Source organism: Nycticebus coucang, chromosome 14 (genome assembly GCF_027406575.1).
Source record: "Nycticebus coucang isolate mNycCou1 chromosome 14, mNycCou1.pri, whole genome shotgun sequence".
In the NCBI taxonomy this organism is placed as follows: domain Eukaryota; kingdom Metazoa; phylum Chordata; class Mammalia; order Primates; family Lorisidae; genus Nycticebus; species Nycticebus coucang.
In genome coordinates, this window is record NC_069793.1 from 28,297,910 (window position 1) to 28,315,610 (window position 17,701).

The following is a 17,701-nucleotide window of genomic DNA, read 5'->3' on the forward strand; positions in this document are numbered from 1 at the left end:
ATAGCACACTGGTTACAGAGCCAGCCACATACACGGAGGCTGGAGGGTTTGAACCTGGCCCAGGCCAGCTAAACAATGACAACTGCAACAAAAAATAGTGGGGCATTGTGGCAGATGCCTGTAGTCCCAGCTACTTGGGAGGCTGAGGCAAGAGAATCGCGTAAGCCCAAGAGTTTGAGGTTGCTGTGAGCTGTGACACCACAGCACCCTACAGAGGGTGACATAGTAAGACTCTATCTCCAGAACAAAAGGTAAAACCGATATGGATAATAACAGCCTGGTAAGGTACATGTTATAAAGCAAAAACTACTACTCTTAGCCATTTTACAGTCAAGGGTGGGTTATATACATACACACACACACACACACACACTCATGTTTTCTCAGGGGAAAAAATTATCATATTCACTAATTATGGGAAACAGAATTTCTGAAATTCCCGGCATGACTTTCTAAAATAAAAGTCCTTTAAGAGACTTAATCTGGGAGGCGCCTGTGGCTCAAGGAGTAGGGCGCCGGTCCCATATGCCAGAGGTGGTGGGTTCAAACCCAGCCCCAGCCAAAAACCACAAAAAAAAAAAAAAGAGACTTAATCTGATCTTACTGTTTCAAAACAGAAAATATTCCAGCTACTTGGGAGGCTGAGGCAAGAGAATCGCTTAAGCCCAGGAGTTAGAGGTTGCTGTGAGCCGTGTGATGCCACGGCACTCTACCGAGGGCCGTAAAGTGAGACTCTGTCTCTACAAAAAAAAAAAACAGAAAATACAAGGAAAAGCATTAATTTACATTTTTTTAATCTATTTGAATGTCTGGCTTGATCAAAGAAAGTTGGAGTCTATATTTGCTTCTGTATCTACTTTTTGAAATATGCTGTTCCAGCTGAAGTAAAAAAAAAAAAAGAAAGAAAGAAAAAGAAAATCTAGACTCAAATATGTAGTTGGAAAGGGGAGGAATATTTTAATGTTCATTTTATATAATTGTGGATATTCTTCTTTGATACTGTACTAGAACCCGACAAATGATAACGTTATCAACGAACAATCTGAAACCACGTAGTGAATTTTTCATACTGTTAAATTAAAATCCACCAGGCGATCTTGCACATTGAACTGATCTTTCTCCTATGTATAATTTTGTAAACACCATAATTGGTCATCTGAAAAACACTGGTTCACTGTGTTACTCAGTATGCAATATAAAAATCACATTAGTTAATATTTTTGCCAGAAAATCCTCTTAAATATTGAGAAGTTGTCAAGCTCATAGTACTAGATACAAGTTTTCTAAAAATCTAATTCCCACTGGATCCATTGCCAATTTTGTCACTGGCAACAAATATTATCAGCTGTTTGCTCACTTCATTCATTTTTGAAAAATACAATCTGTCAAGCAGTCATTCTTTCGAGCAAAAATAATGATACATGAAAAAGAAAAACTAGTTCAGCACACCACTCAAAGAATTACCCAAGGCTAGGTGTGTTGGCTCATGCCTGTAACCCCAGAGCATTGGGAGACTGAGGCAGGAGGATGGCTTGAGGTCAGGACTTTGAGACTGGCCTGGGCAATACAGTAAGACCTTGTCTCTACAAAAATTTAACAAAAAAGACAGGCATGGTAGCATACACCTGTAGTTTTAGCTACTCAGGAGGCTGAAGCAGGAAGACAGCTTGAGCGCAGTTGTCTTACCACTGCCACCCGAGGCTGGGCAACAGAACAAGACACTATCTCTAAATTAAAATAAAAAAAAAGTTTAAACTAAAATAGTAATCAACCAAGTGTTTTTCCACAAGACAACCATTGTATTTCAGTATGCAGCAGATGTGCTTTATGAACTAATATTTTGTCACACAAATCGCTAAAAAGAGGTATATTCAAAAGTCAAGATTTAATAAAATTAATAATTTATACTTGCTGTTTCATCAAGGATATTTTTAGTGGAAACTGGCCTTTGTTCTGGCTGTAAATTACGATGGTGAAGATTACGACTGCTAGTATAGTTTGGTGCCACTACCTTGATGCACACTGCGATAGCAGCACCTTCACCCACCACTGCATTGGCAGCACCCATCAGGGCAAACATCAACACACTCGACCTGCAGCCCTTGGGCTTCCCTGGGGGTTCTCAGACTGCATCCTCAGGAGTCTGCTGCTTTAGCTAAAATTAGTCAAATCCTCCCCCCAAGACAACTAGAAAAGCTAGATAAAATATAAAAATCAACTATTAAAAGGCACTGGAGAGCTACCGGGACAACCCAAGACATGAGGAACCAACATCCCAGGGAAAGGCCCGAGAAGTGAGTCTAAGAGTCTAAGCTACTTTTCCAACTCATGATTTGCAAGCAGAAGCTAAGAAGCTGAGAACCCAAGAAGAAAGGAAGTATAAGAGGCTGAAAATTTTAGCAAAGCTACCAAGAAATTCATAGTACTGAAGATAAATATTAGACTAGTTCAGTGCCTCCAAGAAGGAGAGGCTATGATTTACCTTGAAGGGCTACACCCTAGGAGTAAGCAAGAATTAGACATAGGACAACCCTCCCAAAGCAGAAACCTAGTCCTCAATCATCTCAATCCCTAAGTAGATTAAGGCGATCTACTCCCCCTCTAATTACTAGCAAAACATTAAAGAAAAGCTCCTCTAGAAAATCACACCATTCAAAGCCTAAACAATTTTCATATACACTTAGTATTCAAACAAAAATTACCAGGTAAACAAAGACATCAGAATAAAAGAAGAAATTAATAATATAAGTGAACCCCCAGGAGATCTTAGGTATTGAAGTTATAAGACATGAACTTTAAAATATGCTTAAAAACATATTATGAAAATGAATATTTTCAGCAGAGAACTGAAATCTATAAAAATATATATTCCAGTTCATTTTTAAAAACTGCAATAACTATAGTATTAGTAACCTTACCAGCAGATTAGATATAAATCAGAAAAGGATTGATGAGCTAGAAAATATTCAGAGTGAAGCAAGAAAGGAAATAAAAAGTGACAGAAAATACAGAAAGGAGCAAACTAGATATGAGGTAATTCAGATAGCTAATATCTGAACAGATAATAGATGATAATTTCCCAGCACTTAGAAGAATCACCACAAACCCCAAGCAAAATAAATACAGACAACACAACACCAAGGCATACCATAGTGAAATTACTGAAAAAGACAGGAAAAAAAATCTTAAAAGTGGTGAAATGAGGGAGAAAACATATCATCAGAGGGACAATAATCAGATTGGTATGTATTTTTTTAAGAGCTTCCAATGATAAACAGTAAGGAATGTAATAGTATCTTTAAAATTCTTTTAAAAAAATCATAAAACTAACAAAAACAATGGGTAATGAAATACTTGATTAAACCAAAATAGCCAAGAAATGAGAGAAAAACAAAAGAAAACACAGAACTGGCAGGAAAAGTAGAAAATAAAATAGTAAGATAATACATTCAAAGTCAAATGTGTCAGCAACTACATTAAATGTAAATGGACTTTGACATTCCAGTTAAAGACACAGATTTTAGAATGTAAAAATAAAACAAAATTAAAAAAGATTTTAGAATGTGTGTGTGTTTGTATAAATGCATATATATAAACCATACATGGATTAAGAGACACATAAACCGAAAACTACTTTCAGGAAAAAAATGCAGAATAAATAAAATCAAAAGTGCAAAAGAAAAAAGATGACTGCCCATCTATGCAGAAGGAGAAGACCAGGGAAGACTTATGGATAGGTCATTTGACAGCAATAGTAAATTATATACCTCTATTCTCCCAGTACAAAAATAAAAGAGAAATGTACATGAGTCAGAAAGATGAGAATCAAAATAAAAGCTTTATAATTGGTAGGGCTGAATTTGAAAATGGGGCTGGTCCTTGTCCCACACTCACAACTAGGCTTCCTATTGAGCACACTTTCCCTCCAAGTGCACACAGGGAACTATCCTGTTAAGAGTCGGCATAGCTGACATTTACCCATCCAGGAGTTCACATCTCTAGTACCTTCAGAGCAGGGACTCACTAACATCTCCAGACTTCCCTCTAGAGATGATTTTCAGTGGAATTGTACATTAGAATCACTTGGAGAGTTTTCAAAACTGCTTATTCCCAGGGCACACACATCAGATCACTCAAATAGAATCTCCAAAGGAAGACCAGGCATCAGTGTTTTATTAAAACTCCTCAAATAATTCTGGCATGTCCCTAAGGTTAAAACCTATAGCATTAGCAGTTCTGGGCCCTGTCTAAAGTGTGTCTGCTAAAAGAAAGGAGGTACAGGCACAAAGAGGCTGATCCTTACACACTTAGTTTCTTTTTCCAATCTCTTCAATTAAATAAAGACTTGGAGAAAAATAGGCAGAGATAGTGAAAGGACAGAATTATCTTCCCAATTCTGTTCTCTTCTTGAGAACGGAATGAAAGTTTCTCCATTCAATCAAAGCAAGTTTGTTTCTGTGGTTAATATCACTTATAAGCTGGACCTTAATAAATGAATATTTGCACATACAGAATAAACATGAGAGGAGTGGGACTAAAGGACTATTTTAAAGCAAGGGCTATCTTCCCTTTCAATGTTTTTAGTGATCACTGAAGCAATGAAAGAATTATTTGTAACACTCCTAAGTATAATATAAAATATCTAAACTATAAGTTAGCTGAAATGTGTCCTTTTTCCCTAGCTTAGGACCTTTACACACGCTTTTCCTATACTCCTCCTATCTGCCCCTAACCGTCACATCACCTCTCTCATCTACTTAAAGGTTCCTCATCCTTTAGATCCCAGGCTCTCGGAGAGTTTTCTTTGTTTCCACAGACAAATTTAAATTCTCCTGCCATATGTTCTCCTGAGATCTAGAACAATTTTGTGATCATGTATCTGTGATTATATAATTCATGTCTGATTCTTTGGATAAATTATAAATTGCATGAGGATGGAAACCTGGTCTGTTTTATTCTTCATTGTATCTAGGCATTACCACGGTTGTTAAATATTTGTTGAATAGGAGTCCGTGGTCATTCAGAGGCTGGCTGAAACTGCTTAAAGTTGCTGATGAGGAAAGAATTTTAAAAGAAAAAAAGGTGGCAGATGCCCTCCTCATTTTCACTTGACCATTAATTGACTAAAAATGACTGGAAATACAGTACTAAAGAACCTGGAAATAAAAATCAGATGAGGCTGTCGATCTTTGAGCAGGAGGGAGTGCCCATTCTCATTCAACACAAGCAACCATTAAGTGTTCCCACGGGCCGAGGAACATGCACAGGACAGTGAGATTAACTAGACCTCAGAAAAAATTATCTCTTCAGCCAATCGCATTCAACTAGAAAATAAGTTGGGCCAACCAAGGAGGCAAAAAAATAAAGGTGAACAGAAGTTCTTCCTAATGGCTTCGGCACAATAACTAATAGCTAATCTAAATAATAATTTTGCTGGGTAACACTTGTACCAGCTTAACTACCTCATCTCAAATTCAAAAGAGGAAAAAGTGATTAACTTAATGTCAAATAAACACAGGGCACCAAACTCGTGGCAAATGTTACTCTCAGACAACTGCTCAATACCCCTGCACAGAGCCGGCTCCACTGAAGAAAGGTCTCCATTCTTTCCACCTGTGCTGCCTAAATGATAGACCAAGTATTGGGGGGAAATTATGCTCTTGAATCTTAGAGAATATTTATGAGAGTGAATAAGGGTAACCAATAAAGTCAATGCTAGAAAAACTATATGCAACCCACTTTCTTGTAGCCCCAGGCAACTGTATTGCTTCAACAATAACAACAGAATCTAATCAGTAAACCTTCCAGCTGCCAAAATTATACAAATAACCTGACTATTTAAAATGCCACATTTCCCATCTGATATAAATATTTGCCTTCTGCTCACATTCCTGAAGTGCAATACAAATTAGGCCCAAACTAAAATTCACCTTGGCACAAACTATTTATTTTTTTCCATTCAAGTGACCCAGATTGTGCATTATGAAAATTGTGAAGCCCCAGTGGCCTTGTTGGTAATTAGAATACATCACTGAAGCCTGGGTAGATTTTCAGGCTAGGCTTTGCCCATTACATGTGGGAAAGTCTTGACTGGTTCATTCAAGTCCACTGAGACTGATTCAGTCTCAGCAATTTTTTAAATATAAATGCAAGACTGCCTGTTATCTGATTTCTGGGAAAAATCATCCTACTGAGACATTTTTTTTATTCAATTTTTTAACATAGAAAACAAACCTGGTAATGGAAAAAAAATGTAACTTGAAAAACATTTAAAGGAAGCAATGTGAAAATAGTGGAAAAGGTAAAAAAGGCTAAAAGATTGATATAGCAAAAATCAGATTTGTTGGCTATGTTGGTTTATGTCAGTACACAAACCTTCTCATTACTAGAAGGAAGTGAGAAATTTAAAACCATCACAAAAGTGCCACTACGAAGGCTTCTGTGGCCTCTTATAAAATTGATCTTGCACTGCAAATGTTACATGCAGTCTAGAACCATTTGCCACCGTGTGTCGTCCTCCCATGAACGGTGTCAGAATCACTTGGGGTGCTGGTTGGCATGCAGGGCACTAGATACCACTAAATCTTCTGAATTAGAGTCTCTCTTTGGAGCAGGACACAGGAGTCTGCATTTTTGAGAAGCGTCCCTCCCCAAACCACCGAAAACCCAAGACAGTGTGCTTGCTCTACAAATGCAGCTTCCTGATAAGTCCTTAGTTCTCCCTTCTAATCCAGTTGAAGCCCCTATGCTGCTCTTATAGAAATTCAGAGCCACTTAGGATATTAAAGTTGGAGAACCTCTCTCTGGAGGATGTGATTCCTTTAGAACTCTGATCTCATTTAAACCAAATAAGTAACTAAAGAATCTGCAAAGTCTACTGGTTAATAGTGTGTCTGAAAAGCAATCCTTTCATGAAATACTGTGATGTTTGGGGCAGGATAAAAATGATAATTGCTTCCAATTACCAAAGCCTCTCAAATTCAAGGAGCCAAAGAAAGAGCAGGGGCTTATGCAACCAATACACAGATTGTCACCATCCCCAACCAGCTACACCTGGTCACTTTAATTTCTGTCCCATTACAAATAAGCCATCCTCCCACAACAATAATGACCAAAGTTCACATTCATGACTACCTAAAGGCTGTAAGCAATAGCTGATCGTCAGTAGTCAAACTCCTTTGGAAATTGCCCCTGCTTTAAAATTTAACACTGATTTTGAGAGAGTCTCACATATTAAATGTGGAATTAGAGTTTTCTAAAAATGAAACTCAATTTTGAAAATATTTGAAAGGTCCTTTGAGCAACAAAGAACTTAGACTTGCACAGAAATGTTAACCAAGAAAGGAAAAAATTGTCTTCTATATGAACATCAATGGACTAGCATTAAGCCTCTTCCAGTGCAGCCCATGTGGAAAAATGCCCCAGAAAAAAACACCAACAACATATCTTTAGTATTAACGTGTTTAATTTACATATTTAATGAATATTTTTAAAGGCAAAAATCTGTTTATTTTTTGTGATCAATTATATTCTTATAGTTTTTATGATCAATTGATATTTTGTGTGTCTCTTGAAAACCACCTCATTTTATAAGACTGCACTTCAAAGAAATAAGAACTTGACTTTATAATGGTTCTATTCGAGATAATTATCTAAGATTCAATCATGTGGTAAATTGGGAGGAGGAAGAACTTATTTCATTTAAGTCTAAAGGTTTTATAATCTTCAAGAAGCTGTGACCTTTCACCTGAAATGTTTGTTAGTAGTGGGTATGTTAGTGAAAAAGAAAGCTCACAATTTAGCTTTTCTTATCTCAAAAGGTAGAGGAAAGGATCGCCATAAAAATGAAAGCTGTCTACAGCCTTATTTGCAGTTTCTAGAAAGAAGTCAAGCAGTGTAGAAAGGAAATGGAAAACATACTCTTGCTCGTTTGGGGCTGAATCTCTTCATCCATGTCCAAATCTTCTAAGTCTAGAAAATTGTCTACCTAGGAAAGGATTAAAAACATTTTATGCATATTAGGTCTAAAGAAAAAAAATTAAATAATTCCACATCCACAACTCTCAACCGAGCAGCTGAATCCACTCTTCTCATTAACTCCTGAGTCCCAGCTCAAGGACTGTGTGTTCACCGTACTTTCCCAGAGTCATCTGAAAGTTAATTTGGAAGCTGGCCTGGATTTTCTAAGTACCATAGTCGCACCTCTTTCCTGAATGCGCTCCTGGAGTTTTTGATAAAGGACTTTGTTCCAGATTCTATCCCAGAATATACACCACCATCATGGCACTCCAAAATGGAGTTTCTGGGTTTTGTTTTCATTTTATTGCTTTTGCTTCTCAAGCAAATGGTGGTGGCAGTGGGTACGGCTATGACATAACAGTGTGCTTTCTTACAGCACCCCGCATAGCCGGAGAGAAGAAACTACAGACAGCCAGAGAGAAAGGTTCATTCAAAACAAAATCACAAGAGAGGTGAGCAGGGCAGAAAAACCAAGTGTTCTCTCTTTCCAGCAAATAAAACCAAACACTACTTCAAAGGTAAAAAGCAGAGCAAATGACCTTTACAGGCACAATAGCAGCATTTCAATGAAAAACTATTTCCACGTGGAATACTGCCTTCCACTGCAAACTGACGATGAGACATTTTAGATTAACAAAATGGTACATTTCAGACATGAACTAATTCATCTCAAGAGAGTATCAAAGAGTGTAATTAAGAAAATGATCTTACCAGTGGCATAGATGAGACCTAGTAAAGACACAAGGCTGCAACGCCTTTTGTGCTCATGACCTAAACACACGCATAACAATATACCTTACAATTACAAATTTAGATTTTATAATTGGAATTCAAAGGAGAGGCTGTGTCTTTCTCTCTACCTCTACTCCCCCTGCAAGTCTATTTGCTGGGCAATGGCTATTATACGGGAATTTTAAATGGTATTTCTATTGCTCATGAGTACATAACTGTGGTTATTATTGATACTTATCATCCAAGTGACAGCATAAATTTATCTTCCACATGATTTCAGTTCTAAAATTTGAGAATCTGTTACATTAATATTGTATTGTTGTTTTTCTTAATAGTGATGCTTAAGGGGGCTGGAGTCATTGTTCTATACCGAAGCCCTCCTTCCTTGGTTAAGCTTTCAGAAAAAGAGGACCAGCACCCAGCCAACCAACGAGGGTTTAAGATAGTCAAACAACTTTAAAAAGAAAAGAAAGAAAAGAAAAACTTAAAAGGACAAAATCTGCTGAAGTCTCCAACTTTACATAAAGGACAGCAAATGAGACCTATGTTTTTTCTTTGTTTTGTGTGTGTGTGTGTGTTTTGCTCTGAATGAAAATTGAATCGTGCCTTACCTTCACTTTTCCTGCCCGATTCAGATCACCTTGTAAGAAACTACCAACTTTTTGACCTTCATCCGCCACTATCTGAAAATACAGGCAGGACATATTGATAGAGAAATGAAATGACAGAAAAGAAAGGAGCTGATTCTGTAGCCCTTGAGATGATAAAACTCCTTTTCTATTTTTTGTTGATTAGTTATGCATGATAGACCAGATTCCCTAACCCACAGCATGGGTCAGGGAATAGTTTCAGAAGCTCTGCCTTGGACTTCTTCCTTCAGACGCAGTTATAGCATTTTTAACCAAGAGTAGATTTCTTAACCCCAGCCTTCTCATGTATAGAACAGGAACACTCTCCCCTTGCTATCCCATCCCACTGAACCTCTGACGAACAAATCAGAGAATGCTGATCCAAAATTTTCAAGTTAACAAAAAACAATGCCATTCAACAATTCTTTGCCTCTCACTTGCTGGTCAAAGACTCGATATATGATATAATTTCAAGGGCCAATAATTGCCATTAAAAAGCAACTCTTCTTAAAAAAAGAAAATCACAATAATCTCACTGGAAGAAAGTTCCAGAAATAAATAATTATAGGCACATGTTATATATAAACATATTTCTAACATAGAGATTTTTATTCCCCTGTATAAAACCATAGTTTCTAATATAATTTTGTCCACAGTAATACAGGGAAGACAAGATGAATCAGAAACTAGAAATTCAACTGGCTTACAAAATAGAAAAGCTTCCACTACTATTCTTTGTTAATTAAAAACCACGGCTGAGGAGAATGTAAACAGGGTCTTTAAAGCCGCAAAGATTAGAAAAAGCACATCCAACATTTATTGACCAAATCTTATAAAAACCTTATAATAATAGAAACTTTTAAGTTTGAAAGAGGTGGATCTTGGACAGATAAAAGAATATCCCATTTTACACAGAGAATTATGAAAAAGGAACACTTCTGTTCCAAACAGAAGCTAAAAGATACCAATAATTTCAAGAATTTATAGATAGGAGATTCTTTTTTTTTTATTAAATCATAGCTGTGTACATTAATGCAATCATGGGGTACAATGTGCTGGTTTTATATACAATTTGAAATATTTTTATCAAACTGGTTAACATAGCCTTCGTGGCATTTTATTGTGTTAAGACATTTATATTCTACACCTAGTAAATTTTACATGTACCCTTGTAAGATGCACTGTAGGTGTGGTCCCACCAATTACCCTCCCTCCATCCATCCTCCCCCCTCCCCTTCCCTCCTTCTCCCCTTTCCCCTTCTTTTTGGGCTATAATTGGGTTATAGCTTTCATAAGAAAGCTATAAATTGGTTTCATAGTAGGGCTGAGTACATTGGGTACTTTTTCTTCCATTCTTGAGATACTTTGCTAAGAAGAATATGTTCCAGCTTCATCCATGTAAACATAAAAGTGGGAGATTCTTAAGAGCTTTTCAATGAAAATTGAGGATAACCAGTAACCATCATAAACAACAGCTGTTAAAATCATGAAATTTACTGATTTTCAATGAAGTGCCCCAATGGCATTTCTTCTATAATGAAGAGTTAGTTTCAATAACTGTCTAATATTTCTTGTAGTCTCTCTCCTTTTTTAATTTATAAAGAATGCTTTTATCTTCAAATTGTTTCTATAAATGTGCTATGGTATTACCTGTTCTTCTTCTGAACATTGTGATGAAGTATGAAGAAAGATAGTTTTATTTCTAAGATGGTGGTCTCTTGGTTCGTTTTTATGAGTAGACTTTGTTGAGGTAAATATTTTTTCTGAAGAATCAGTTGCGAATGCTCCACTTTTGGTCACATCATCCTCTAAAATGGTAAGTTATATAGTATTAGAAAATATCCACCACACCCAGTCCAGTTTACTTTGTGTTTACTGAGAAACTTTCTTCCAACAAAAAAGAATACTTTTGAAAGAACTCTGCGGGGCGGCGCCTGTGGCTCAACGGGTAGGGCGCCAGTCCCATATGCCGGAGGTGGCGGGTTCAAGCCCAGCCCCGGCCAAAAAAAAAAAAAAAAAAATAAAATAAATAAAAAAAAAAAAATGAAAGAACTCTGCGAACTGAACGCTTGAAGCAATTAGCACTTTTACCTTTAAAAAGTCACAACTAAAGAGTAAAATCTCTAATTTCATCAATCAGAAATGACAAAGACAAAGTAACAACAGACTCCTCAGAAATTCAAAAAATCCTTAATGAGTATTACAAGAAACTTTCTTCTCAGAAATATAAAAATCTGAAGGAAATTGACCAATACTTGCAAGCACATCACCTTCCAAGACTTAGCCAGAATCAAGTGGAAATGTTGAACAGGCCAATATCAAGTTAGTAGTTCTGAAATAGCATCAACCATACAAAATCTACCTAAAAAGAAAAGCCCAGGACCAGATACCTTCACGTCAGAATTCTACCAAACCTTTAAAGAGGAACTAGTACCTATATTACTCAATCTGTTCCAAAAACAAAGGCCATATGATTCTCTCAATTATGCAGAAAAAGCGTTTGATAATATCCAGCATCCCTTCATAATCAGAACACTTAAGAAAATTGGTATAGAAGAGACATTTCTTAAACTGATAGAGGCCATCTACACCAAACCCACAGCCAATATCGTACTGCATGAAGTTAAATTGAAATCATTTCCACTCAGATCAGGAACTAGACAAGGCTGCCCATTGTCTCCACTGCTCTTTAACCTTGCAATGGAAGTTTTAGCCATCACAATTAGGGAAGAAAAGGCGATCAAGGGTATCCATATAGGGTCAGAAGAGATCAAACTTTCGCTCTTCGCAGATGATATGATTGTATATCTTGAAAACACCAGGGATTCTACTACAAAATTCTTAGAAGTGATCAAGGAATACAGCAGCATCTCAGGTTACAAAATTAACATTCATAAATCGGCAGCCTTTATATATACCAATAATAGTCAAGCTGAAAAAACAGTCAAGGACTCTATTCCATTCACAGTAGTGCCAAAGAAGATGAAATATTTGGGAGTTTATCTAACAAAGGACGTGAAAGATCTCTATAACGAGAACTATGAAACTCTAAGAAAATAAATAGCTGAAAATGTTAACAAATGGAAAAACATACCATGCTCATGGCTGGGAAGAATCAACATCGTTAAAATGTCCATACTACCCAAAGCAATATACAATTTTAATGCAATCCCTATTAAAGCTCCACTGTCATACTTTAAAGATACTGAAAAAATAATACTTCATTTTATGTGGAAGCAGAAAAAAACCTCGAATAGCCAAGACATTACTCAGAAATAAAAACAAAACAGGAGGAATAACACTACCTGACCTCAGACTATACTATAAATCAATAGTGATCAAAACAGCATGGTACTGGCACAAAAACAAAGAAGTAGATGTTTGGAACAGAATAGAGAACCAAGAGATGAGTCCAGCTACTTACCGTTATTTTATCTTTGACAAGCCAATTAAAAACATTCACTCAGGAAAAGATTCCCTATTTAACAAATGGTGCTGGGTGAACTGGCTGGCAACCTGTAGAAGACTGAAACTGGACCCACACCTTTCACCATTAACTAACACAGACTCTCACTGGATTAAAGATTTAAACTTAAGACATGAAACTATAAAAATACTAGAAGAGAGTGCAGGGAAAATCCTTGAAGAAATCCATCTGGGCGAGTATTTCATAAGGAGGACCCCCCCGGGCAATTGAAGCAGCTTCAAAAATACACTACTGGGACCTGATCAAACTAAAAAGCTTCTGCACAGCCAAGAACACAGTATATAAAGGAAGCAGACACCCCTCAGAATGGGAGAAGATATTTTCAGGTTATGTCTCTGACAAAGGTTTAATAACCAGAATCCACAGAGAACTCAAACATAAAAGCAAGAAAAGAACAAGTGATCCCATTGCAGGCTGGGCAAGGGACTTAAAGAGAAACTTCTCTGAAGAAGACAGGCACACGGAGGAGGGGAGACAAGATGGCGGACTGAAGCCAGCTTTCAACAAAGGCTCCCGTCCAGAAGGAGAGTTAAGGGACAGGAATTTAGTAAGTATCCTGGTGGACTTGAGCCTCACCAAGAGAGAAGGCTGAAGAACGCACATCAACACCGCTGAGGCAAGTTGTGATCACAAGGACGCAAACAAAAGGTACAAAATCCACCACCAAGCGGACGGGAGTCCCCCTCCCCCATGAGACCGGCTCTGGAGCCCCACAATTGAACAAGCGGGCAGAAATTAAAGCCCCTCCCACTACACTCCACGGGAGAGACCTTCTAAAAAATGGACCTACCTCCCCTACTGGGGTGCCGTGGCGTTCTCCTGCCGGACATAGGGCTGAATAAAACTTTGGGAATCCTTTGCCGGCAACCCTGAATCCCCGGCGCTCCCCTCCCGCCCACTGAGGTCTGGAGGCCTGTCCCCCAGGACTTCGGATCCTTGGGTGATTTCTCAAGGGGAGTGGACAGTCCCCGAGTTGCGACTGGTCAGCATTGACTCTGAGGCGCGCCGAGTGAGGAGAGGGCACCGGGCTGAGAGGGAGTCACGCCTCGCGGCACTTCCCTGCGGTGCAGTGCACCAACCCTCCCCCGGCATAGGGGGCCCAAGACTGAATCAGACTCTGGCCTCCCCGCTGAGAGCTGAGAACCCCTACTCTCACTCGGGGTCTGAGGGCCTATCCCCCAGGAGTTCGGCTCCTTGGGTGATTTCTCGAGAGGAGTGCACAGTGCCTGAGCTGCGTCAGGTCAGCACTGACTCTGGGACACGTGAGCGAGGAGAGGGCACTCTGCTGAGGGGAAATCAAGCCTTGGCGGCACTTCCCTGCGGTGCAGTGCAGGAGCCCTCCCCGGACCGTAGTATTGCGTGAAACTGAATGAAACTCTAGCTTCCCCCCGCCCCACTCCCAATCCGGGTCTGGGGGCCCATCCCCCAAGAGTTCTGATTCTTGGGGGATCTCTTAAGGGGTGTGGACCCAGCACAAACTGCGGCCGCTCAATGCTGACTTTGGGGCGCGGGACAGAGGAGAAAAGGGTCGCCTGAGTGCCCACACCAGAGCAGCAGTTCCCTGGAGGTAGATCAACAGCCGTTTTTTCTTTAACGGCAGAACGCTCACTTCTGGATATTCTGAGGCCACACCCCCTGTCTCCCTGGGCAACCAGAGGAGGCCACCGGTGACATGGCTCACAAACCCAGAAGCCTCCAGGGCGGGGCCGACCCAGAGAGGTGTTCAGACGCAATTCTCCAGCAGCAAAGACGTTTGAACTCAAAACAGGCCGTCTCCTGTAGGCGACGACAGGAACAGAGACAGAACCTCACAAAGTTGTCTGTTCTGTTCTGTTCTGTTAGCAGCATCCATCAGGGACGGGGCTAAGCCTGAGTGAACACCTCCTTCCCATCACCTGCATCAAACACTCAAAGATGTCAGGCCCCATCTCCTCCTGCTAGATAGCGGCAGTCTGCGGGGGCCTGGCAGACTTCCTCGCGATTCAGGCAGGTGCAAACCCCTGGAGTGTCTGTTCACTGCAGGCAACTGGGTTAGCCATCTGCAGAGATACCAGTGACTGGGTCCGACGGAGGGGCAAAGTGGGGAAGGAGACGTCAACCTTCCCAGACTGCTCTGTTTGCAGGGTGGCTCCTCCTGACTCCACGCTGCACTGGGGTGAGCTGTCTCAGAGGAGTCACCAGGCCCCTGTGATCCAGTTCCCAGAGACCTCTTGAACCCTTCCACCTGAGACAAGTGCCGATTGAGACAGTTGATTCGGACCTTTTGAACTGGGCTAATAGACTGAGGACTTTTCAGGTGGTGCCCTGGGTGTGCGATTGTAGGAAGGTTTGATTCTCCTTTTCCAACTGGGGCCAGAGGTGGGCAGGCGGGGTGACTTAATTGCTGATTTTTCCACACAGCTGAGACTTCAAGCCAGAGTAGAAGTTGCAATAGGATCGAACAGAAACCAGCTGAAAACAAGACAGAACCACTTTGCTCCACCACACCAGACAGGGCCCCAGTTTCTCAGGCCACAACACTGTACGGGCCCTCGATAAAACCCCAGGGGAAAAACCAAAGGGAGTAAACCATGGGGCGGAATCAGCGGAAAAACTCTGGTAACATGAATAACCAGAATAGATCAACCCCCCCAAGAAAAGATACGGCAGATGTGATTGAAGATCCCATTCATAAACAACTGGCTGAGATGTCAGAAGTCGAATTCAGAATTTGGTTTGCAGACAAGATTAATAAAATGGAATTAGGAATTCGAGGAGAAATTCAAAAACTGTCTCAAGAATTTAACGAATTTAAAGACAAAACCACCAAAGACTTAGACACACTGAAACAAGAACTTACAGCCCTCAAAGATATGAAAAATACAGTAGAATCCCTCAGTAACAGAATGGAGCAAGCAGAAGAAAGGATTTCTGACATTGAAGATAAAGTCTTCGAACGCTCCCAATCTCTCAAAGAGGAAGAGAAATGGAGAGCAAAAACGGATCACTCACTCAGAGAGCTCTCAGATAATTCGAATAAAAAATAACATAAGAGTTATAGGAATTTCGGAGACTGATGAAGTGGCAGCCAAGGGCACAGAGGCCCTTCTACATGAAATTATGAAAGAAAATTTTCCAGACATGCCTAGAGAATCTGAAATTCAGATAGCAGACAGCTTCAGAACCCCAGCACGATTCAACCCCAATAAGCCATCTCCCAGACATATCATACTTAGCTTCACTAAAGTTAACATGAAAGAGAAGATTCTCAAAGCAGCCCGGCGAAAGAAAACTATAACGTACAAAGGTAAGAATATTAGAATAACTGCAGATCTCTCTGCTGAAACTTTTCAAGCAAGAAGAGGCTGGTCATCAACTTTTAATCTCCTAAAGCAAAAAAACTTTCAACCCAGGATCTTGTATCCAGCTAAACTGAGTTTCATCTATGATGGAGAAATTAAATACTTCAATGATATTCATATGTTGAAAAAATTTGCCATAAGTAAACCAGCTCTTCAGGATGTTCTCAGACCTATCCTCCACAATGACCAACCCAATCCTATACCACAAAAGTAAACTCAATCAGAAACTTCGGATCAAACTCCAACTTCCACACTGGCGAAAGGATTAAAAATGTCCACTGGACCTTTGAAAAACTCGATACCCAAAATTCCACCAGACTTATCAATACTCTCCATCAATGTGGATGGCTTAAACTGTCCTCTAAAGAGGCATAGGTTAGCTGACTGGATACAAAAACTTAAGCCAGATATTTGTTGCATACAAGAGTCACATCTCAACTTAAAAGACAAATACAGACTCAGGGTGAAAGGATGGTCATCCATATTTCAGGCAAATGGTAATCAGAAAAAAGCAGGTGTTGCAATTTCATTTGCAGATACAGTAGGCTTTAAACCATCAAAAGTAAGGAAGGACAAGAATGGTCACTTCATATTTGTTAAGGGTAATACTCAATATGACGAGATCTCAATTATTAATATCTATGCACCCAACCAGAATGCACCTCAATTTATAAGAGAAATTCTAACAGACATGAGTAACTTGATTTCCTCCAGCTCCATAATCGTTGGAGATTTCAACACTCCCTTGGCAGTGTTGGATCGATCCTCCAGAAAGAAGCTGAGCAAAGAAATCTTAGATTTAAACCTAACCATCCAATATTTAGATTTAGCAGACATCTACAGAACATTTCATCCCAACAAAACTGAATACACATACTTCTCATCAGCCCACGGAACTTACTCCAAAATTGATCACATTTTAAGTCACAAGTCTAACCTCAGTAAATTTAAAGGAATAGAAATTATTCCATGCATCTTCTCGGACCATCATGGAATAAAACTTGAATTGAGTAACAACAGGAATCTGCACACCCATACAAAAACATGGAAGTTAAATAACTTTATGCTGAATGATAGCTGGGTCAGAGATGAGATTAAGAAAGAAATCACCAATTTTTTGGAACAAAATGACAATGAAGACACAAGCTATCAGAACCTCTGGGACACTGCAAAGGCAGTTCTAAGAGGGAAATTTATAGCACTGCAAGCCTTCCTCAAGAGAACGGAAAGAGAGGAAGTTAACAACTTAATGGGACATCTCACGCAACTGGAAAAGGAAGAACATTCCAACCCCAAACCCAGTAGAAGAAAAGAAATAACCAAAATTAGAGCAGAATTAAATGAAATTGAAAACAAAAGAATAATACAACAGATCAATAAATCAAAAAGCTGGTTTTTTGAAAAGGTCAATAAAATAGATAAACCTCTGGCCAACCTAATCAGGAAAAAAAGAGTAAAATCTCTAATATCATCAATCAGAAACAACAAAGACA

General features: G+C 39.3%; 1 protein-coding gene across 3 annotated transcripts in view; it reads right to left on the reverse strand.

The window, feature by feature from the left end:
• IFTAP (intraflagellar transport associated protein) overlaps positions 1-17,701 on the reverse strand; it is a 78,229-nt gene that overhangs the window by 12,974 nt on the left and 47,554 nt on the right. For all 3 annotated transcript variants that reach the window (XM_053560462.1, XM_053560463.1, XM_053560461.1), the window contains 3 exons: positions 11,031-11,188; positions 9,363-9,434; positions 7,921-7,987 (listed from right to left, as the gene is read on the reverse strand). In XM_053560462.1, coding sequence (XP_053416437.1) covers positions 7,921-7,987; positions 9,363-9,434; positions 11,031-11,188 — 297 coding nt within the window. The remainder of the gene's footprint in view (positions 1-7,920; positions 7,988-9,362; positions 9,435-11,030; positions 11,189-17,701) is intronic.